This window comes from Callionymus lyra, chromosome 16, assembly GCF_982586985.1.
Source record: "Callionymus lyra chromosome 16, fCalLyr1.hap1.1, whole genome shotgun sequence".
In the NCBI taxonomy this organism is placed as follows: Eukaryota; Metazoa; Chordata; class Actinopteri; order Syngnathiformes; family Callionymidae; genus Callionymus; species Callionymus lyra.
Genome location: NC_141833.1, coordinates 18566028 through 18590028, shown reverse-complemented (window position 1 = coordinate 18590028; position 24001 = coordinate 18566028). Strand labels below are relative to the sequence as shown.

Genomic DNA, 24001 nt, shown 5'->3' with positions numbered 1-24001 from the left:
ACTCAACCGGGTCCGAAACAGAGTTTGTATTTGAACACATTATGTCTCTCATAGAGATTCATGGACAAACAACAGTTAGAAACACAGCCTTTAACCTCTGTGTGGCCTCTTGATGATCGGAATCAAAACTCCGGCGACGATCCTGACGACCATCAGTCCACTGAGGAGAGAACACAGGACCGGGTTTAGTGACAAACAGTCTCCAGAAGGGGGCTGTAGAGAGCAGTTAAAGAGAAGAAGTGTTGTAACTAAACAAAGACGGCGTCGACAGTTTGCGTAAGAACTTGGGATTTTGAGTAATAGACTTTACTGCGAAACAACTTCCTGTCAAGGCAATACTACTTCCTGGTCAAGAAGTACGGTTGGAGATAAGTTTTATATGAAGTTGGAAATAGAGTTTTATTACATTCTTATTGCCTAAGCTTTTGTTAATACAGTAGAGATGCCATTTGAAAATGATTGATCTACACAATGTTTCATATATTTATATTGTATATTACAGTATATTGTATTTTCATCTTCAATAAATAAGATAATGATAAGAAAGATTTTTTTTTTTTTATTGCCTTGATGTCATCGAAATATATATATATATATATATATATATATATATATACCTTAATATTGCATCAATATTCAACAGCACCGTCACACATATTTTTTTAAATCTTTAAAATAATTATACATTTATTTTATCATAGTTTTGGTTTATATTTCAATAAAGTCAGTATAAAATAATTTGATTTGTGTGCAGTTTTGTGTTGCAATTAAACTTCCTCAAGGAACAATGAGATCTCAGCAATGACTGAGGACGAGAGGATACAGTGACTCCTGCAGCTTTTAAAGCTGATGTTTGGACATATTTTGGTTTCTAAACCAAGGAAAGCAGTTACGACTGAGGACAAGAGGATACAGTGACTCCAGCAGCTTTTAAAGCTGATGTTTGGACATATTTTGGTTTGAAAACAAATGAAAGCAGTTACGACTGAGGACAAGAGGATACAGTGACTCCAGCAGCTTTTAAAGCTGATGTTTGGACATATTTTGGTTTGAAAACAAATGAAAGCAGTTACGACTGAGGACGAGAGGATACAGTGACTCCAGCAGCTTTTAAAGCTGATGTTTGGACATATTTTGGTTTGAAAACAAATGAAAGCAGTTACGACTTCATCAAGAGTCATGTGGTCTTTAAATTCTGTAACACCAGAGTCAAGTACTCAACAATACTACAAATATATACTTGTTACTACAGTATGAAAATATATACATGTATACACACGGCTAGTACTTTAATATATATATAAATAAAACTAAAGTTACCTCGCGAGGGTCATTAAACCCGCCGGCATGAACTTCCAGGAGTTGATGAACCTCAGTCCCATCACCAGCGTCAGACTCCCAGATGTTCCTGCAGCTCCACAGACACATGTCACTCACGAACATCTCGCAGGAGGAGGTCGGACAGACCCGGACTCACCGAGGGACAACCAGACGTTGTCAGGATCTCGAGAGGTCAGCAGAGCTCCAGCCGCGGCCAGAGACCCGAACGACAGTCCGGCGAGGAGAGACGTGACGCTGCCTGTGGACCACAAAGATCAAGATCAACATAAGTGATCACATGAATAATTCATCTCTCAGGTTGACAAGGTGTTGTTCTTACCTGCCTTCAGGTAACCGATGATTCCTCCCACAGTCACCAGAGCAGCGTAACCGAACCCCAGCAAGTCCATGGCGGGAACGTCTGCTGACGTCACACACACTTTTTATAGGTGCAAATAAAATACATGAAAATATAAAACTTCGAGTTTTAAATCTTACCAAAGTTTGCTTTTTCTTTGAAACGTACGGAAGTTGCGCCTTTGATTTTTACCACTTCCGGTGTTAGAATTCCAAAATAAAATATGACGGATATGAAGATAAACGCAGGAACTCTCCAAAATAATAATAAAAAAGGTTCAAGAAAAATGATCGCGAAAAGACGTTTAACTAAGTTAACTTTGTTTATTAATTTATTAAAATGTTCTCAATATAAATCAGCTTTATTTCAGCATTTCATACATTTATTTTGACTTGTTAAAACACTGAAAAAGGACAAGTAAAAATTATATAATACAGTTGAAGTAATGATGAATAATTATTAAACAAAAATACTTCATGTACTACTTCAGTTTTATATTTTACTACGAGTCCATGAGATGCAAAAATAGTCAGAGAGTTCCTCATATAGAAACACGTGAATCTAATGATTTAATAACTTGATAGAAAACTGGGTCAAATATTTCAATAAGAAAACCAAAAACAAATTAGAAACAAAACACAATTGAGTAAATGTTTAGAAACCAGTTAAAAAGAAAATAATTTCACACTGAGAGCGTAAACGGACAGGAGACCAGATTTAAGACGAATCAGGCAGTTTTATTTTCTTCCTTTTTCTTTTTGGTACGTTTCCTCCTCCTCTTGCGTTTGCTCTCGTCCACCATGATGACCTCCTCGGTGCAGATCCTCACTTTCCTCTTCAGCTTCGACAGCTGCGCCACCAGTTCTGTGCGGACAGGGAGGAAGACGATGATGAAGAAGGGGAGCTACTGTCATCATCATCATCATGGAGGTGCAGGTGAAGAATGTACCTCGTGAAGTCGTGGCTTCCTCCGACTGCTCCGCCACCTGCGGCGCCGACGAAGGCTTCCAGACGGCGAGACACGTCAGTCTGGCCGTCGTGTTCACTTCCAGGAGGAGCGTCGGAGATTCCAGCTCCTGACGGAAGAAGAAGAACTTTGTTATCGGGTCAGTGCGACAGGAAGAGGCCGAACTTCATTTGAGCAAATCTTGAGCTGTGATGCGTTTAAAGACCTTCAGTGTAAAGTTTTATTTTTAATTCAATGACTCAAAACACTTGGAAAATTATCTTACTGACAATCATGGAAAAATAAACAAAGATTTTAATTTTGTATAAATAAAGTAAAGACAAAAGTCAACTTTACAATTGATGAATGAATAGAAATAAATTGTTTATGGTATAAAATAAAATAATATAAATTGTTTAGTTTTTAAAAAAGAACTTGAAGGGACTCTAAAATAATTAAAACCTCCACACTAAAAAAAGAAAAATTAAGAAATACAAAAGAAAATTGTTTAATGTGAAAAGAAAATTTATTTTTAATAATAAACTTTAAAAAAATATCAAACAGAAAACAACTTTATTAAGAAAAGAATAACTTAAAAATATATATATTAATTAATTTTAAACACATGATTAAAAAAGGGGAGAACAAAAAAATAAAATAAAAATAGTTCACCATAAAAAACTAATCTCACAATTGTTTTGTTGTAAATTAAAAACTTAAACTAAATATCCAAATATTTCACACGAAATACTTCAATAAAAAAAACATTTATATTGGACAATAAAGTGTTTTTTCATCAACCTGAAAAAACACTAAGAAACAATGACAATAATTATTTACTGATTAATGTATATTTAAACATGCGTCACTCAAGCGCTGAACGAACCTCCTTCAGCTGCATCTTCCACAGTTTCAAGAAGCCGTCGTTCGACGCCGTCACGATGACGCAGTAGTCGTCCATGTGGATGCAGTCGACACTCTTGACCCTGCGGGGAACACGTTCAAGTTCTCCACCTCCAGAGGTCAAAGGTCGCACGACCTCACCTGGTGCTGTGAGCCTTGAACTCGCACAGAAGCGTCGCCGTCGCGACGTCGCAGAGTCTCAGCGTCTCGTCGTCGCCGGCGATCGCCAGGATGTTGTCCTGGAATCACGAGAAGGTTCGTCAAAGAAGTCTCGGAAGCGTCAGGCAGGGTCACACGCCGACCACACTCACGCTCAGGAACTTCACACATGAGACCCTCTTGGGGTTCGTGATCGTCGCCGTCACCGAGGCCGTCGCCAGGTCGTACACGTCGACCGCCTCCTGGTGGACGACGGCGTATTTGTCGCCGTCCGGAGACCACCTGACCATCTCTGCAGCTGTGGAGGAGAAGTTCTTCACACCGAGGAACGTCGGGAGTCGTGAGTCGGAACCTACTGTGCTTGATGTTCTTGATGAAGGCGGACCTGCCAGTGATGAGGTTCCACGTTCTGGGAGGAGAACCAAGCGTCAGTTTCACTTTAACGGTTCCAGGTGTGAAGGTTTACCTGAGAGTCTTGTCAGCGCCGACCGACAACGCCAGTTTTCCAGAGGGATGGACGGACAGAGACGTCACGTGACCCCTGAGACAAACAGGAAGTGGAGGATTAAAACTGACTCGTTGACAGGAGAGTGTGTGTGTGTGTGTGTTAGTGTGTGTGTGTCGTCACTCACTGGTGAGCTTTGATGGTCTTGAGACATTCCCACTTCTTGGTGCCCCACACACAGATCAGTCCATCTTCACCTCCACTCAGGAGATGACCGGAGCCAAAGAACTCCAGGCAGGTGATGCTGCCTGAACAACAAAGTGTGTATAAAATAAAATATTTATTTAATTTATTTACAATTAACATGAAAATATTCACAGCCATTTTTTATTTTGTTTATGTAGTTAAACTTCCACTAAACATGATGACAGAATTATATTACATTACAGTAATACTACGGTGATGTGGGGAGTAATACTACGGTGACGTGGGGAGTAATACTATGTTGACGTGGGGAGTAATACTATGGTGACGTGGGGAGTAATACTAAGGTGACTTGGGGAGTAATACTAAGGTGACATGGGGAGTTATACTACAGTGACGTGGGGAGTTATACTACGGTGATGTGGGGAGTTATACTATGGTGACTTGGGGAGTAATACTAAGGTGACTTGGGGAGTAATACTAAGGTGACTTGGGGAGTAATACTACGGTGACTTGGGGAGCAAAACTACAGTGACTTGGGGAGTAATACTAGGGTGAATTGGTAAGTAATACTAAGGTGATTTAGGGAGTAATACTGGAGTGACTTGGGGACTTGGGGAGTAATACTAAGGTGACTTGGGGAGTAATACTACAGTGACTCATAGAGTAATACTACAGTGACTTGAGGAGTAATACTAAGGTGACATGGGGTGTAATACTAAGATGACTTGAGGAGTAATACTAAGATGACTTGAGGAGTAATACTAAGATGACTTGAGGAGTAATACTATAGTGACTCACAGGAATAATACTACGGTGACTTGCGGCGTACTACTACGTTGACTCGTGAGTAATACTACAGTGACTGGGTCTACAAGAATAAACATGTGTCTAACAACTACTGGAAGGGTTTTGCCGTCATGGGATTAGGAGGTGTTTGAATGGAAACAGAACCCTCTAGTGGTTATATAGCGCATGTAACTGGTTGATATTTCACATGGGTTCACTGAGAGGGGGTGAGACAACGAGAGAAAGTGTTTTAAAAAAGACCCTCACCATCGTGATGCAACAGAGCTCCATGTTCTGTCTTCTTCTTCATGTCGTACAGCTGGATCCTCTCGTCTTTGCTGCCGGTCACAACGAACCTCTCACTGGCGGCCACAGCCGAGATGGACGCGGTGTGAGCATGATGGCTGAAGTCCTGCTTGACCGTCCACTCCTGCGGGACAGTTGGGATGGAAGTTGAACACTTCCTGAACACAGTGGCGGGTTCATCTCACCTCTCCCTCAGTGGTCACTTTGTATCCGAACACGATCTGCTCGTAACTTCCTGCGATCAGCTCCAGCACAGGCGCCATGTGGCTAACTTAGCACTTAGCTCGCTGCTAACTTACACGCGTTTCAGACAAAACACAGACGCGTCCCTTCGTCAACAGTTACCAGGGTGACCAAGGAAACAAGTTCCCATGCAAACGAGATGTTTTAAACGACACAAAATACGAAGTTTATCTACTAAACTAACGCATGGTTAGCCTACCTGAACCAAAATAACATGTGGCGACACTGCGCATGCGCACGACCTCCGTCCTCAAAGGGTTTTAAAACTTCGTTTCAAAATAAAATTAACATTTTTATCATTTTACTGCTCCTGAACTCAATAGAAATTAAGGTTTCAATTCTGGTAAGTTTGTCTGAGTTTTACATTATTCAGAAATATAAAAAAATTGAATTGAAATGACGTGTCAATTTTTTTAAACTAATATTTTACAATTTTTACTTTGTTTTAATTATTTTACCTACACTGCGCATACGTACAAGCCCGTCCTGAAAGGGGAAAACTTCGTTTCAACATAAAATTAACATTTTTATCATTTTACTGCTCCTGAACTCAATAGAAATTAAGATCTCAGGTCTGGTAACTTTGTCTGAGTTTTACTTTATTCAGAAAAAAAAACCCTTGAATTGAAATGATCGACGTTTCAATGTTTTTTAACTTATATTTTACAATTTTTACCTTGTTTTTAGTATTTTTACCTAGTTTAATGTGAAATGTGAAACTTAATCGTGTGTAAATTAGTCAGGACTCTTTAAAAAAAAGAGATCTGTGGATCTCAATGGGACTTATAGTTAAATAAAGTTTTAAAAAGAAAATAATACGCACATATCTGTAATTGAATGTACGTCATGTTAAGTCATATACATTTATATAAAGAAGATTGATGGAAATTAGTTTATTTTATTTATGTTTTTATTAACCTGTTGGCTCCGCCCCTCCGATGACCATCTGCTCTGCTATTGGTCACTGACACACCAGGCTAGACAGCTCGAGTAACAGTACACTTGTGTGAAGGAGAAAGAAGAAGTGAGATCTTCCGTCATGGCGAGAAGGTGAGCATGAAGTCCAAGATGAGATGTTAACAACTAACTTTACTGGGACTTATGTTTGTATTCAGCACAAAAATATATATATATATATGTTGTTGTGTTGTTGAAACTCAATACTAACCCCCAAGGCTTTGTTTTGTGTTGTGAACATCCTGTTGTTGTGAGAAGAGAAGAGTCTGGAAGTCATTAGTTTTATTACTTTGCAACAAACATTTAGTTTGATGCAAGAAAGAAGAAAGACTTTTATTCGTACATTTTTATTCCTTAATTTTCTGAGACTCCTGTGTTTGTCTCGGTGTTCTCTTGACCTTTAACCATATATTTTATTAAGTATTGTTTTGATTGTTTAAGCGCTTTGTGACCCTGGTATGGAAAAGCGCTATATAAATACAAATTACTTACTTACTTTATCGGTGGAAGGTTACTATTAATGTGTCTCTCTCTCTCTCACACTTAGATGTAATAAACTGAACTGTTTTTTTTATACTGATAGTCTAGTTAGTCATGAACTTATTAAGAATAACTGTCACTTCCAGTGACTCTCCTCAGCCATCTGAACCAGGATTCTGTCTCAGTTTTGTTTGCTCTTCCACAGTCAACAAGCCAGTCAGGAACTCACCGACGTGCTGAACGATCTCTGGCGTCTGGACACGAACCGCCTGAAGCCGGGGACGGATTACATCATCTCGCCACAGGTCGGTTGGGAGAGTTTTTACGACGCCTCGTATCACACGCCGGTGACTGTCTCTCTCTTGGTCTTCAGGGACGGGCCGGGTATGTGGCTCAGGGCAGCAACCAGGCCAGAGACCGAGCCCGATGGCCGCTCTTCACGTACGTGGACGAGGACAAGCTGAGGAGCATTGAGACGTACAGCCGTGAGTCCGTGACGTTCGGCCGTGATGTTTGACACTAACTTTTAACACTTTTTTAAGATTTCATCAAACTGCTGGACAACTATGAGGCGTCCACCGGCGTGTCAGAGACCGTGACCACTGAGGAGCTGCAGGAGAACCAGCTGTTTCTGAGCGCAGTGATGGAGACGGACGTCATGAAGGTAAATTTAAAAAAGTCCAAGACACAACAAACTCACGGCCCGCCAAGTCATTTTTCCTAGTCTATGTCTGTTCATGTTGATATAGTGACCTATAAAGAGGCCCGTGATTAAGATAAGATAAGGGACGGTGATTTAGGATGTCAAAAAAAAACAATACACTGACTTCCAATAACAGTAAAACTAAGGTTGAAATAAAGGAACTTGATGGGAATTACATCCTGTTTGGTAAAAAAAGATTTTGTTCAGCTCACGACCAAAGGGTTCTGAAAGACTTTGGCCCCTAGAGTTGTTTAGTTTGAACCCTTTGATCCAAGACTGTGTAATAAAAGTTTAAATATTGGTGCATTTCCCCAAACGCATCAACTTCCCAACACAAGGAAAATGTTTACACCACACACACAAAGGTGCCTACAAAGCTCATCCCCCTCCCCAATCTTCAGACCACACCGCTGTTATGCTAATGCTAGCATACAGGCCGTTGTTTAAAGTCAACAAACCAGCTAAAAGGCAAATTTGTGTTTGATGTTGTCACCAACATCTTCGACTCCTCACTGAGACGAACTGTTGTCCTAACATGCCTCGAAGCCACCACCATCGTCCCGGTCCCCGAAGAAGTCGCCCCGATCCAGCTATGACGACTACCGTCCGATCGCACTCACTTCCATCCACATGAAGTGCTTCGAGTGGCTAGTCCTGCAGCACATCAAGTCTGAGCATCACACTGAACACAGGGGCCTCCCAAGGATGTGTGCTGAGCCCCCTCCTCTTCACCCTGCTGACCCATAACTGCACCTCATCATCCACCTCCAACCTCTGCATAAAGTCGACCTATATTTGTATATTTTTATTTCACAGATTGTTGTCAATTCTCTTCTTGTACTTTTATTTTATTCTTTAATTTAAAGAGTGATAGTTGGTGCTGTGTTCTCACGACATCGTCCCAACAATGTTGCACTTTGACAAAAGAATTCTGATTCTAAATGTACCTTTTGTCCTCCATGTGCATTTTTACAAATTAAAGTCTCCTCTCCATTTAATTCTTCGCAGTGCGCCCATCAGTATCTGACCAGGAAGGGAATGTCGCCATCGGATCGAGGGGAATTTCGAGACCAGCTTCACAACATCTGGTTCCGTCTGTACCACCGAGAGCGAGGCGGAGGGTGAGTCCGGGCTCTACAGGGACCGGTCGACGTTGACGATACTTACTTTTGTGTTTTCGTTCTGTTTGCACCAGGGAGGATTCCAGTGGGTTTGAACACGTGTTTGTTGGAGAAACCAAAGGTCACAAGGTCATGGGGCTTCACAACTGGATCCAGTTCTACCTCCAGGAGAAGCACCAGCACGTGGACTACAAAGGCTACAAAGCGAGGGATCACAAAGAAACGGTGAGATCGATTGATAATAATAATAATAATAATAATCTCTATTTATATAGCGCCTTTCTCGAGATGTATTATCATTCAGAGGAGAAGGAGGTGAAGAAGAGAGTGCAGCGAGGGTGGAACTGGCAGAGAGTTGTGTTTACTGAGGGCAACTAGAAAGGGCAGAAATAAGACGATCAGAGGGAAGGTTTAGGGTTCCAGACAAGGATAAGGATGACATATGAAGAGAAAGAATGATGTTGATGAGTTTATTTCAGTTCCATCTTCACACCCGCTCTGTTCTCTGCAGCCGGACGAAGACGATCACGTCCTGAACCTGCAGTTCAGCTGGAAAGGTCTGGTGAAGCCCATCGGCGGCTCCTTCATCGGCACCAGCCCGGAGTTCGAGGTGGCCGTCTTCACCGTCGTCTTCCTCGCGTCCGCCGACAAGTCCACCTCCGTGAGAGCGAAGGTGGACGAGTACATGCTGGAGCTGGTGGTCTATCGTCACGGGCGATCCATCGGCACCTCTTACCCCAAACTGCTCAGCAGTGACAACAGAGACCTGTGAGGACATGTTGGTGAAGGAGCAGCTCGTTTTTCATCAATAGTCTCCTTTAAAAAAAAAGCAATAATCACTCCATCCTAAATGTACTGATGCTAGCATGAAGGAATGTTCATCTTTTGCTGATGACATTTGACATTTGCTGAGAGGAGATCTCTGGACAAACTACTGTCCATCATCCTCTGAACACTGTCATCAGTGAACAGAGAAGCAGATGGAGCACGAATGCTTCTCCCACAATGCAACACTAATAGACTCAGGGACTCATTCATTCCTCGGGCTGTTAGATTGTTTAATTCTGAGTTTTGGGGACATGAGTGAAGCGAAAGTATCTTGACATTCTATTTTATGTTAATCTTTGTATCCTTTGTCTTTGTTATTTGTCTTTGAGCTATGTTCTTTATCTTTAGACTTAGATAGTTTCATCTTGTTCTATCTTTATATTTTTCTTTTATGAATAATCGTCTGTTCTAATTGGGAAAACAATTTCTTCTATCTATCTTTTTAATTTTGTAACAATTGTGGATTTGTCTTTTAAACAATAACAATAAAGGATCGTGTGACTTTTTAATCAAAGTCAACCTGCGAGACGACGCTGAGGGAATCATAAGCACGTGGTCAGTCGGGTCTTGTGCGCGCATGCGCAGTTCACACGGCGACGCTGTCAAAACAGACCGCAGACGAGCATGATCGAGCAGGTAAACGCCACCATTATTTCAACTTTTGAGGGAAAACGTTCTAGTCTCCAGGAGAACTTTAATCGAAAACTTAAGCGCAAATGGCGAACGCAAACATTTTAAAATAGCTCGCGATGCTAACAGTTAGCCGAGCTGCTAACATGCACAACGAGGATTTCGACCTTTTAAGACATTCTTACAAAACTAATTCAAGTCAAAATGTGTGACTCGTTGTTTAAAAAAAGGTAGAGTCTCGTTGCCAGTATTGAGTAAACAATGCGTCATTTTTCGCTCTTTCTAATATCGACGACAGGTATACATCTGTACATATATTTATATTTATTGATATTTTCTTGTATATATTTATAAAAATATATACAATATTATTAAATGTAACTTTCACGCAACATGATCGCCATGATGACACAAACATTGTATTTACGAGTTTAAAGGGGACAAACTTCATCATTGCAGACGGAAAAACAGCGACCACAACCCGAGCTTCATTCCAAGGGGTTAAATGTAACGTAATAATACTAATAACTCTTCAGGAAATACAGGAAATGACCGAGAGTTCGCAGGTTATTAGAGAAATTATCTTTTTGCTGCTGCTGGTGTTTTGTTTTCTGAGCGTGGTCACGTGATCCATCTCGACCAATCGAGTACGAGAAGTCTGCGGCTGCGATTACCCCGGAAGTGAAGGGAAACCTTTTTTCGCTAAATGATCAACAAAAACGAAACTTTGTTGCGAAAGAGAGTCGATCCTTCTTTGTGACAGGATGTGATGACACACTTTTAGAATACTTTTTTTTTTTTTTTTAAGAAAACCACCTCACGCTGGTTGCTGGTTGTTTTTTCTCCAGGCACCTGACATCCTCTCACATGATTCTGTTTATTGCAGCATCCTGCACTGTCGTAGTTCCAGACCCCGAGCTGTGATCCGTCGACATGTTCGGGAAGAAAAAAGCTCCTCCTCCACCCAAGGGCGGTGGTTCCAATGCGGCCAAGCAGGTGAGAACTGAAGAAGAAACTCCTCGGTGTCAGATGATGAGTTTAAAGATGAAGGATTCCTGCAAGAAATACACTCTACAACAGTATAAGCTTCATAATATAATGACAATATTATCATCTTGATAATAATAATTATATTCAAAACTGAGACTTAAGTAAGTAAGTAATTTTTATTTGTATAGCGCTTTTCCAGACCAGGGTCACAAAGCGTTTAAACAATCTTCAATAAAGTATATATTTTAAAGATCAAGATAAAACTGATAACACAACAGGAGTTCCAGAAAATCAAGGAAAAGCCTGAACAAATAGAAACGTCTTAAGATGTTTCTTGAAGGAGTCAGTAGATCATCAAACACAGAGATGGTTCCAAAGCTTAGGAGCAACAGTCTGGAAGGATTTCTCTCCTCTGGTCCTGAACCGTGTTCAGGAACCATCAGTAGATTCTGATCCACGGACCTCAGACCCCGAGCTGGGGTGTAAGTCTGGATCAGATCAGTGATGGAAGGTCTGACCATGAATAGATCTGAAAGTAAGAACCAGAATTTTAAAGTTGATCCTGAAAGAAACTGGAAGCCAGTGAAGAGTTTTAAGGATCGGAGAAATGTGAGTTCTTCTACTAGAGCGGGTCAGAATTCTGGCTGCAGAGTTCTGAATCAACTGCAGGCGAGACACATCCTTCTTGTTAAGACATGAAAATAAACTGTTGCATGTTACATGGATTTAACGTCCAACCACCGTCGTAAGACGAACTTTATAAACAAACGCGAACGTGGCCGACCACCAACTCGGCCAGTAAGTGGAATAAGTGATCATCTGTCAAAGGGTTCTGACTTTCTGTCTTGCTGTCAAGTTTGGGATGTTCATGGACATGGACATGGACCCGGAGCAGATGATGATGGGGATGGAAGACGATAACCTGGACGACCCGGACCTGGAGGCGGAACTCGCCGCCCTCACCGGGAACGACAGAGCGCCCACTGCAGGGAGAGGGAAACCGAAAGGCAAAGGTGAGATTCCTCTTCTGAACTGGAACCGTCGTGTACGTGGTGTTTCATGAACCACGTTGGTGTTGCAGCTCCTCTGCCCATGGAAGACATTGCACGGCTGGTTGACGGGTGCATGAGAGACGTGGGTGAGGATGACGAAGACGACGACGATGTGGAAGGTGACGAGAATCTTCTGGTGGGTACCAACCCTTACTAAAAATTATAGCTTATTAAGTTTATTTTGATTTTCTGATCGTGGAATTGTTAAAAAATGTGCCACTGGTGAAGATAAATGACAGTTATTCAATATTACTCTTGATTATTTGGTTTGTGTTTGATTGAAGCGGTAAATAACTTTCAGTCTGCTTACCCTGGCGCTAAATCACTTTATCTTCTCGTACTCCTTCTCTTTTTAGTTGCATTTTGTGGATTTTTTTAAAGTGTAGAATTGAGCATATTTTGAATATTTTGAAACGCACCAATCGTTCAGCAGTTATTGTACTGAGAGCATGCGTAACTCTTGATGCATGTGCAGTTGAACCTCGTCTGTGTTTGTTAAAATCCAAGCTGCTCATGAGCGTTTCTAAACGATTATAATTAAATCTGTAATCTTTGAATCAAGTTGAAGCGTCATCAGGGATTAAGGTTTTGTAAGTGGAGTTGAAATTCATCACTTAAATAATCTTTTTTCACAAAACTCTTTCAACATTCAAGAGCACTGTAACTATGTTTTTAATGGTTTATTATTCAATAGTGTATAAAATAAAATTGGATTTTTATTTTAACTTTTGCAGCAGACATTATGTCCTCCTAAGATAAAAGAATTATGATAACCTGGCGATGACTGAGGACGAGAGGATACAGTGATTCCAGCAGCTTTTAAAGATGATGTTTGGACATATTTTGGTTTGAAAACAAATTAAAGCAGTTACGACTGAGGACGAGAGGATACAGTGATTCCAGCAGCATTTAAAGCTGATGTTTGGACATATTTTGGTATGAAACCAGTTACGACTGAGGACGAGAGGATACAGTGACTCCAGCAGCTTTTAAAGCTGATGTTTGGACATATTTTGGTTTGAAAACAAATGAAAGCAGTTACGACTGAGGACAAGAGGATACAGTGACTCCGGCAGCTTTCAAAGTGGATTTTTGGACATATTTTGGTTTAAATACAAATGAAAGTAGTTGCGACTTCATCAAGAGTCATGTGGTCTGTAAATTCTGCAACACCAGAGTCAAGTACTCGACAATACTACAAATATATCCTTGTTACTCCGGTATCACTGTTCTTTGCTGTGGTGTGTTGGGGTGGAAATGTGTCCAAGAGGAGTGTCAACAGGTTGGACAGGTTGATCAGGAGCTCTGTGGTTGAAGCTGGACTCACTGGTGACAGTTGCTGAGAGGAGATCATTGAACAAACTACTGTCCATCATGGATGATGACAGTCATCCTCTGAACACTGTCATCAGTGAGCAGAGAAGCAGAATGAGAGCATGAATGCTCCTACCCAGGTGCAAAACAAATAGACTCAGGGACTCATTCATTCCTCGGGCTATTAAATTGTACAATTCTGAGTTCGGGGGCAGGAGTGGAGTGAAAGTATCTGGATGTTCTTTTCTATGTTAGTCTTTGTATCCTTTGTCTTTGTTGTTTTTCTTTGATCTATTTTCTTTATCTTTATCTTTAGACTTAGATTGTATCATCTTGTTCTTTCTCTTTATGTTCTTCTTCTTATTTTATTTTGATTTATTTTTTATAAAAAATTGTTGTATGTATTGGCTATTGGAAAAAATCAATTTCCCGAAGGAGACCTCCTGAGGGATCAATAAAGGTTTACCTTACCTTACCTTACCTTACTATATAATAATAATAATAATAATAATAATCTCTATTTATATAGCGCCTATATATCGTATTGTTGCCCCTGTATTGTAATGCGAATCGTATCAACAGATTCTTTCCAGTACTTGTTACTAAGAGTCTAACACACTTCGCGATCTTGTGTGGTTTCAGGCGGAGCTGCAGGAAATGGTCTGTGGAAGCGACGAGGAGGAAACCGTGGGCGCGTCGGATGACGAGGACGACGTTGCACCTTCGCCGACGTCCTCAGTCGCTGCTGAACCTGTAACTGCCTCCAAACTCCCTTCACCCACGACTCAGGTGTCGCTCAAAACCGTCCGTCAACTCTTGAATTATATCTTGTATACGTGTATATTAGCTTAGAGATGGTTTTGATCTTGAGTCGTGTTCCTCTCGCAGCAGACCGGACCCCCCTCGGGACCTGCACCCACTGGTCTACAGCAGACCCTGCAGGAGAGGATCGGCTTGTATAGGACCGCGATAGAAAACGCCAAATCCGCGGGGGAGTCGTCGAAAGTCAGACGATATGATCGCGGCTTGAAGGTTGGTTGATCGTCACGTCCTCATCGACTGCTTCACTCGTTGACTTCGTCCACCGCTGCAGAAACTGGAGACGATGCTGGTTTCGGCCAAGAAAGGAAAGCCGGTGAACGAGGCGGACATACCTCCGCCCGTCGCCACCGGGGCCTCCAATCCTACAAGTCACACCCCGGCTCCTCACAGACCGGCCCCCGCCGTGCCCTCGGCGGCTCCGTCTGGGCAGCAGGAGACGACGACGCCGGTACCGGAGATCATCTCCCCGAGCGGCGAGGATTCTTCCACGGCCACGACGCCCAGTCTGAGCAGCCTGCCGTCTCCAGTAGAGGGAGCCAGAGGAGGAGCAGAACCCTCGGGGAACACCGGAGGTCAGTGTGATCTCGAACGTTCTCTTCACGGACTTGTTAAAAATGGTGTTTGTGTCGACAGCTAAAGAGGCGACGAAGGCGATGCTTCTTGAGCGGCAGAAGGAGTACAAGATGGCCGCTCTGAGAGCCAAGAGAGACGGCGACGTGGAACAAGCCAAGCTTCACCTAAGAACCAGTAAAGTGAGTGGAAACATGGAGGGCTGAAAACTGCCTCTGGATTAGGGGTGTAAGAAAATATTGATGAACTTAAATATCACAATGTTGTCTTTTCCCATTAATGTATCAATATGCTTATATTTTAATAAGTTGTTTAAAATAAATATAAAAATAAATGTTCTAACAACTATCAAAATATTCACAACATTTGCTCATTTTTGTGTTGCAATTAACCTCTCGGCCACTAGATGGCAGCAGTCATTACGTCCCCTGCAGCTAGGTTAGGTTAGGTAGAACTTTATTGATTTTTATAGAAATTGTTTTTTTCCAATTAGACACAGCAATACTGCAATTATTAATAAAAATAAGAACAAGAACAAAGAGAAATAAAGAGAAAGAACAAAAGAGAACGCTTAAGGATCAATGAAACTGGAGATGACTGAGGACGAGAGGATACAGTGACCCGAGCTGCTTTTAAAGCTGATGTTTGGACATATTTTGGTTTGAAAACAAATGAAAGTAGTTACGACTTCATCAAGAGTCATGTGGTCTGTAAATTCTGAAACACCAGAGTCAAGTACTCGACAATACTACAAATATATATTTGCTCCTGTATTATCGCAATATATCAAGTTGTTGTTGTCCCTGTATTGTAATCCATATCCTATCGCCACATTCTTGCCAGTACACACCCCTCGCCCGGACTCGACTATGGACTGTCCTGATGTAAACCAACGAAATTGTGTATTAACATTTTTTGTTAAATTTGTGCTTCAGTGGTTTGATTCTACGTTGGAAGCCTTGGAGAAAGGAGAGGACGTGGACCCGAGTACAATTCCTCCCGCTCCGGCAGCAGGTGAGTCGGTTTCAGACCTTTTACTGGAGATGTTATGGTTCGAACCCTTTGGTTGTGGAAACCAGCGAGTGAAGAAAGAGTAAAAAAATGACGTTTTTCAAACGCCACAGCTGCTGTCAAAGACTCTTCTTCGGAGCCGAGGCCACAAGCCTCCAGGCCAGCTCCTGCACCTGCAGGTACAGCACACCTCGGTTCACCTCGTAGGATCCATCAGGAGAACTCTTAAGACGTCTTTTCTACCTTCAGCTCCTGCTGCTCCTGCTGCTCCTGCTGCTCCTGCTGCTCCTCAGAACGCCCTGGAAGCTCTGGAGCAGAGACGAGACAAATACGCGGAAACATCGGCGCAGGCTAAAGCGAAAGGAGACGCCAGGAAAGCCAGGATGTATGATCGCATCGCAGAGGTAGTTTTAAAAAAAATTAAAGTTATATTTCAATCTAGATTTAAAATGGGTTGAATTAAAATACTGTTGCTTCTCCGTAATTCTAATGTTTGAAATGTATATTTTCTAATCAACTTCTTGTGTTTTTCTTATCATTGTTTCTTATTTATTTATTTATTTTTCTGTTATTGTTCTTTCTCTTTATTTCTCTTTGTTCTTGTTCTTATTGTATTTTTATTTATTTTTTATGAATAATTGCTGTATTGCTGTGGCTAATTGGAAAAAAACAATTTCCCGAAGTAGACCTCCTGAAGGATCAATAAAGTTCTACCTAACCTAACCTAATTTTAATTATTGTATGCATTTTATTATATGATGCCCCATGTACAACACTCAACAAGTATATGAAGGAGATATTGTGTGGAAGATTTAGTTTGACCTAAACACCAAATGGGGAATTTAAAATTTCCAAAAAAATGTTTCCCAATGGATCAATAAAGTTCTATCTATCGACAAGGGTGACGTTTAAATGCCAAGATTAGTATGTGTTGTAGATTATTTAAAAAATCCAGTACCTTTAGAATATATTACCGTCCAAGGCAAACATGTTTTCCGGCGTTGACTTCTTTTAAATTGGGATCATAATGGAGAAGATCAGGAACGTGTCAATCAGGTTTTCTAACTTCCTCTCCTGTCCTGCAGCAATACCAGTCGGCCATCAGATCTCACAAAAAAGGAAAGCCTGTGAACTACGACGAGCTCCCCGTCCCTCCAGGTTAGTGTTTATCTGTCCATTCATCTGTACTGCAGCTGTCAATCACCCTCTCTTGGATCCGACAGGTTTTCCTCCCATCCCGGGACACAAGTCGACAGGAGACGAGGATAGAGTCGTGGCTGCTCTTCAGGCTGCAGATAAACTTGTGTCCACGGAGAACGTAGCCAACGACGACGATGATGATGATGAGGAAGAGGTGGGTGAGGATTAGGGGAGTGAGAAAATAACGACACAGCGATACATCACGATATTTATTTGTATCGCTGCTCTAGATGGCAGCAGTCATTACGTCCTCCATAGCTATAGGAATAATGAAATCCCAAGTGATGACTGAGGACGAGAGGATACAGTCGACTCCAGCCGCGTTTAAAGCTGATTTTTGGACATATTTTGGTTTCAAAACAAATGAAAGCAGTTACAACTGAGGACGAGAGGATACAGTGACTCCAGCAGATTTAAAGCTGATGTTTGGACATATTTTGGTTTGAAAACAAATTAAAGCAGTTACAACTGAGAACGAGAGGATACAGTGACTCCAGCAGCTTTTAAAGCTGATGTTTGGACATATTTTGGTTTGAAAACAAATGAGAGCAGTTACAACTGAGAACGAGAGGATACAGTGACTCCAGCAGCTTTTAAAGCTGATGTTTGGACATATTTTGGTTGAAAACAAATGAGAGCAGTTACAACTGAGAACGAGAGGATACAGTGACTCCAGCATCTTTTAAAGCTGATGTTTGGACATATTTTGGTTTGAAAACAAATGAAAGCAGTTACGACTGAGGACGAGAGGATACAGTGACTCCAGCAGCTCTTAAAGCTGATGTTTGGACATATTTTGGTTTGAAAAAAAATGAAAGCAGTTACAACTGAGAACGAGAGGATACAGTGACTCCAGCGGCTTTTAAAGCTGATGTTTGGACATATTTTGGTTGAAAACAAATGAGAGCAGTTACAACTGAGAACGAGAGGATACAGTGACTCCAGCAGCTTTTAAAGCTGATGTTTGGACATATTTTGGGTGAAAACAAATGAAAGCAGTTACGACTGAGGACGAGAGGATACAGTGACTCCAGCAGCTTTTAAAGCTGATGTTTGGACATATTTTGGTTTGAAAAAAAATGAAAGCAGTTACGACTTCGTCAAGAGTCATGTGGTCTGTAAATTCAACACCAGAGTCAAGTACTCGGCAATACTACAAATATATACTTGATACTACAGTATCACTATACATTTTATTGTTGACCCTCGATTGTTTTCGCCAGATTCTTTCCAATACGCACTTCTAGTGATGATTCTGTTTTTTGTAAATTAGTGCTGAACCATCAAAACATTTCTGTCGTAGTCCAAAGAACCCAAGAAGCCCATGTTGGAGGTTCCGGCTGCGAGTCACAGACAAAGGAAGTCCTCGTTGGCGTCCCCCAACAACTCGTCTACGAAAGAAGGACCGTCACTGGCATGTAGGTCCGACGAAAACGAGTCAGTTTATTCCATCATCCAACTGATTCTCTCCTGCAGCGGAGCAGCTGGTGGAGTTGCTGGAAAGCAGGAAGAAGCAGTTCACGAAGGCCGCACTGCAGGCCAAGCAGAAGAACAACATCGAGCAGGCCAAGACCCTCCTGCGCACCGCCAAAGGTCTGGACCCGCTGATCCAGGCGGCACGCAGCGGCACAGCTGTGGACATCACGGTGGTGAGATGTTTGCTCGGGAGGAAGCCCCGGGGCAGACCCGGGACTTGCTGGGGTTGTCGTGGGTTATTCACAGTTGGGCAAGGATGTCTGACCCTATGGTTGTCTCACAGCTACCGTCGCCCCCTGGAGACGAAGACGAGGAGTTCATCATGGTCCACCACAACGACGTCCAGATGTCGGAGAAGGCCGAGCAGGTCTACGTCACGTTGGCGGAGATGTTGAAGGAGCAGTACGAGGTGAATCCTTCGTCACGTTCTTCTTCTTTTTTTTCTTGCCACGTGTTTGAACTTCAGTCCTTGATTCCCTTCAGAAATGTTTGACTCACTCGAAGCAGTTCACGCACCTGGGCGACGTGGCAGAGACCACCAGGTAAAACTTCTCGACACGTCCTCAAGTCTTTTCACTGACCTGCGAGTTGCAGGTTCGAGAAGATGGCCGAAGGCTGCAAGAAGAGTCTGGAGGTGCTGAAGCTGTCCCAGGCGAAGGGCCTGCCTCCTCCTAAACACCACTTCGAGGAGAAGTCCTTCCGCACCGTCAGGTGGGTGGAAGGTCTTGATATACTGCCATAGAAAATGTAGGCGAGACTATTTCTTGTGGTTCTTCTGGCAGGATCTTCCCGGAGTTGAGCAGCACCGACATGATCGTTGAGATCGTGAAGGGGATGAATCTTCCTGCTCCCAGTGGTAAACAAACATCATCCACGTCGGTTTGCTAACAATCGGTAACGCGCCCCCCGGTGTGCCCCCCACAGGGCTCCAGTCCGGCGAGCTCTACGCCTACGTCAAGTTCGACTTCCCCTTCCCGAGCTCGGTGAGACCCCTCGCTTGTTTCAATCTCTTGTTTCGCTTCTTGACGACCCGGTCACTCTTGCGGTCCAGGATCAGCCGCAGAAACACAAGACGGCGGTCGTCAAGAACACCAACTCTCCAGGTGAGCCCTTTGTGTTCGGGGGCGTTTTTTTAAGAGACGAAACTCATCCCTCAATTCCTAGAATACAACCAGAGCTTCACTCTCTCCATCAACCGGAACCACCGCGGCTTCAGGCGGGTCGTGTCGTCGAAGGGCATCAAGCTGGAGCTGCTGCACAAAGGGTGACGACGCTTTTCTTGATGCACCTTCTTCGACTGTTCTTGTTGACTCGTGATGATACGAAACGAAGCGTCTCACGGTTGTGCGTCGTTTTGTGTGTGTGCGCTTCAGTGGTTTCCTGCGGAGCGACAAGCCTCTCGGGACGGCGCTGGTGAAGCTGGACAAGCTGGACAGCGAGAGCGAGATCAGGGAGATCGTGGAGGTCAGTCGGTTAAGATGATGATCGGGAGTCACTGCTGAAATATTAACTGTTACAAAGATGATTTTATCCTTTTTAACGACTTGATGAGACTTCACATTATGACCAGATACATTCCTTGTGGTCCTTTGAATTTAAGCTCAAGGACTCGTGATCTGTTCTGTTGTTCCTCATATGGACCTCTCCAGTTGGTACTGACCACTGCGGCTGGTACTATTAGCAATCGGGTACTTCAACAGAGGCCAATTTAAAATTAACTTAAAATGACTAGGGGTGTAAGAAAATATTGATTCACTTGAATAAACCAATATCTTTCTCGTAATACCGTATCAATATTTAACAGGTAACAATAAAAAAGATTATATTATATACGCACTGATGTACTTTTTTGAGGGGAGTGGGGGTTTTAAGTAATATTATATTTTATTGTTCTTTTATTATTAATATTTTCAATAATTTTCTATAGTAATGTCATAATAATCTTCTATAGTAATATAATAATCTTATCTTTATCTGATCTATGTTCTTTATCTTTAGACTTCGATTGTATCATCTTGTTCTTTCTTTCTCTTTGTTCTTGTTCTTATTTTATTTTTATTTTTTACGAACAATTGCTGTAGTGCTGTGTCTAATTGGAAAAAACAATTTATATTTTATATTATATTTATTTATAATGTTCACTATATTTGTTCATTGGCATTGCAATTAAACTTTCATTAAATCCTACAAATCTAGAGGGTAAAAAATGAAATCCTGCGAAGACTGAGGACGAGAGGATACCGTTTTAACGCTGTTGTTTGGACATATTTTGGTTTAAAAACAAATGAAAGAAGTTACGACTTCGTCAAGAGTCATGTGGTCTGTAAATACTACAACACCAGAGTCAAGTACTCATACAATACTATATTTGTAGTATCATCAGAGTACTACGATATTGCAATATATCATATCGTTACCCCTGTATCGTGATACGTATCATATCGTTAAGTGTTGCACTGTCATCATCTGAACGTGTCCTGGTGCGTCAGGTGATGGACGGGCGCAGACGTACAGGAGGCCTGGTGGAGGTGAAGATCCGCCTGCGTCAGCCTCTGAGCGGTCAGGACATGCAGAGCAGCACCAGGCGCTGGTTGATCATCGATCAGGTACGGATCAGGTTCAGCTCAAGCTCCAAACTTTTTTCCCCCACATCTTGACGCTCATTTGTGTCGGTCCAGGTCGCAGGTTAATCTACAACGACGATGAAAAGGTATCGATCAGATATTGACTTCAGGGCTGTGTCTCAAATCGCATACTAGCGTACTCAAAGTTAGTATTTTTAGTGCATAAGTCCGTCTCAATTTATAGTATGCAAAATTGAGTGTGCCATGCACACTAAATTGTCACTAAAACGCCCACAAAACTGAGTATGGATCGATGGACACTTTCTACACTAAACAGCCGCCATCTTAGTGACGTTTTAAACAGAAGTTACGTCATATATAAATGCGTATATATTAATATACTTACAGGTGTATTTTCAGCAGCAGTAGGAGGATAAACACGTCTTCACTGCTGATACCAGCTTAAATATCTCGCCAATATTTCGATTCTCATATTTTTTCTTTATTTCTTTTTCCAAACTTGCAAAATGTGCTGCCAGCAGGTGTCGCTAGTGTTCCTACAGCTGGTTGAAACGATCGTTAAATAGAAGTAGAAGAAGAAGCTGTCGTGTCATTTCCTGTTAGTGTGTAGCAGCAGTGTTTGAATTTAGACGTACTATCTGTGGAGAATTAGTTCCTAGTTAGTACGTACACTATCCTGATGCATACTAACTTCTAGTGCACTAAGAGAAGTATGCGATTTTAGACACAGCACAATTGTTGTGACGTTTTGTCATCGTTTTTCCTTCATTCACAGGAGAAGATGAAGGACGGACGACTGTTCACGGCTGCGTCGACTACACACGGGATCGGAAGGTTGTGCGTCACACGTTGTTGTGAAGTTGTCTGAGCGTCAGACGTGCACTAATACCAAAGCTAATCCCTGTTGCTGTGGAAATCCTGCTCATTTCAACCTGCTGCTGGAAGTAGCTTTAATAATAAAAACGGAATACACTGCTGGGTTGTTTGCCGACAGCTTACCTTGTCAAAGGAATATTCTTAACACGTATTCATGACACTCTTTAGCTGTTGTAAAGTGTGTTGTTTTACAGTACATTTTCATTTACGGTTAAGGTAAACAAGGGGCGCTAGTTAGCTTAGCTTATCTTAGCTTCTGTCACTAAATACACTCAACTATGTTCTTTAAACACAGATTAACCACAAAACAACTTTATACACGTTTTTACTGTCAGAAATCAAAAATATTTATCAATGATGACAAAAGTAAGTGTGAAAGAGAGGCTAGCATGACAGCTAGCTTGTTGCTAATGCTACAGATTAATTTACAAAAACTATGCATCCGTTTTAATAACTTGATTTAATCCAATCATTCTTGGTTGTAAAATCTTATCTTATCTTATTTAATATCAAATTGACAAACACTTACTTTAATATTTTGCCCTTGAGAATGAGCCAAAACAGTTTTACCTCAAACTTGAGTTTCCGGGGCGTCTTTTTTTCTCCTTCTGTGGTCTTTTTAAGTTCATATTCTTGGTGTTTATTTCAACTTACGACTCGATTCTTTCACCTGCCTGTTCACAAATGTTACAAGATTATCAATAAACAACTTTTTAAATGAACCTGCTGGAGGTTTTTTTTATTTTTATTAATCTACACGTAAAATAAGAATGTTCAATGAACTACATTTAAATTAATGAATAAGTTATTGAAAAGCTTTTGAACAATGTGTTTGGTAATGTTTATTTTAATAAAATACAAAACAATTATTTTCAATGTGAGTTCAAGGCAAATATTTCATTTATAATAACGATACTGTATCAATGTCTTTTTTACCTTAAACGTTTTTAACTATTGTTACGGTATTTGGAGAAAGAAATATAGAAATATTTAATTAAAGACATTAAAGTGCAGGCTCGTGAGAAATGGGTTTAAAGGCAAATCCTCACATACACACAATGTTAAAATGTATGTTTTAATTTAGTCATTTGAAACTAAAAAAAACAACTAAAATGCTTACGTTATAAAGTTTGTTACAATTAAAAGAAATCTAATGTGCTGATTTCAGTGCGTCTTATATTGTCCCAGGACCTTTATGTACTCATCAGTATGTTTCTTTTTGCACAAAACTATCATTTAATAAAGATATTTATATTAGAAAATACGCTTAAGCTCCGCCCACTTAAAATGCGCTGTTTTGGCTGAGAAGAAATCGCCTTCAAGCAGCCACGCCTACTCCGCTCTGATTGGTCACAAAAACACGAGTTGCATTCAAGGACTCACGTAAATTTCAAACTCACCCCTGAAACTCCCGTTTTGTACATTAAAAACAAATAATAAAAATAAGATTTGCTGCTTAATGTACACGTTAGAAAAACACCTAAAGGCAGAAGTAACTCTCACCATGTTTACGTAAATATCTATTTTGTTTATTAACATGTAGGTACTCAACTGATTTAGGGCTTCTAGGGGAGGACACCTGCACCAGAGTGATGTCAGAATGTTTAATTTAAACCGAAGTCTCGTTTGGCTTCAGACGGGAGAGAACTTTATTAAGTAATAACTTACAAACGGAGCAACGTCATGATGAATGAAGGAACTACTGCATTTTGA

General features: G+C 41.4%; 4 protein-coding genes across 9 annotated transcripts; 2 read left to right on the top strand and 2 right to left on the bottom strand.

Annotated features, from left to right (window-relative positions):
• Positions 1-10: 10 nt before the first annotated feature.
• Positions 11-1885, bottom strand: LOC148064065 (transmembrane protein 14C-like). 2 transcript variants are annotated; one of them, XM_087810905.1, is made up of 5 exons: positions 1819-1885; positions 1661-1741; positions 1478-1579; positions 1321-1408; positions 11-160 (listed from the first exon to the last, which is right to left on the bottom strand). In XM_087810905.1, the coding sequence occupies exons 2-5, from the start codon at positions 1728-1730 to the stop codon at positions 91-93; spliced, it is 330 nt and encodes a 109-aa protein (XP_087667031.1). In that variant the 5' UTR covers positions 1731-1741; positions 1819-1885; the 3' UTR covers positions 11-90. The 2 variants fall into 2 exon arrangements, with proteins under 2 accessions (XP_087667031.1, XP_087667032.1); XM_087810906.1 differs by having other exon boundaries at positions 1661-1744; positions 1819-1863.
• A 110-nt stretch (positions 1886-1995) lies between these two features.
• pak1ip1 (PAK1 interacting protein 1) lies at positions 1996-5892 on the bottom strand. Its single transcript, XM_087810876.1, has 10 exons — positions 5616-5892; positions 5392-5554; positions 4319-4439; positions 4153-4227; positions 4043-4095; positions 3839-3984; positions 3669-3766; positions 3511-3610; positions 2628-2754; positions 1996-2542 (listed from the first exon to the last, which is right to left on the bottom strand). Exons 1-10 carry the CDS (start codon positions 5691-5693, stop codon positions 2406-2408), a joined length of 1098 nt encoding a protein of 365 aa, XP_087667002.1. The 5' UTR covers positions 5694-5892; the 3' UTR covers positions 1996-2405.
• A 783-nt stretch (positions 5893-6675) lies between these two features.
• On the top strand, positions 6676-10227 carry LOC148064063 (uridylate-specific endoribonuclease C-like). Its single transcript, XM_087810875.1, has 7 exons — positions 6676-6723; positions 7316-7415; positions 7484-7595; positions 7653-7774; positions 8822-8934; positions 9009-9159; positions 9446-10227. The coding sequence occupies exons 1-7, from the start codon at positions 6713-6715 to the stop codon at positions 9704-9706; spliced, it is 870 nt and encodes a 289-aa protein (XP_087667001.1). The 5' UTR covers positions 6676-6712; the 3' UTR covers positions 9707-10227.
• Positions 10228-10316: 89 nt separating this feature from the next.
• On the top strand, positions 10317-23010 carry cc2d1b (coiled-coil and C2 domain containing 1B). 5 transcript variants are annotated; one of them, XM_087810874.1, is made up of 26 exons: positions 10317-10398; positions 11279-11388; positions 12239-12395; positions 12464-12570; positions 14391-14537; positions 14640-14780; positions 14842-15142; positions 15204-15322; positions 16076-16154; positions 16265-16330; positions 16401-16555; positions 17237-17309; positions 17375-17505; positions 18655-18769; positions 18828-19000; positions 19111-19236; positions 19311-19369; positions 19422-19538; positions 19610-19683; positions 19752-19810; positions 19879-19930; positions 19992-20091; positions 20201-20291; positions 21317-21433; positions 21506-21537; positions 22188-23010. In XM_087810874.1, the coding sequence occupies exons 2-25, from the start codon at positions 11326-11328 to the stop codon at positions 21515-21517; spliced, it is 2634 nt and encodes an 877-aa protein (XP_087667000.1). In that variant the 5' UTR covers positions 10317-10398; positions 11279-11325; the 3' UTR covers positions 21518-21537; positions 22188-23010. The 5 variants fall into 5 exon arrangements, with proteins under 5 accessions (XP_087667000.1, XP_087666999.1, XP_087666998.1 ...); XM_087810873.1 differs by having other exon boundaries at positions 14637-14780; XM_087810872.1 differs by having other exon boundaries at positions 14391-14552.
• The last annotated feature ends 991 nt before the right edge of the window (positions 23011-24001 follow it).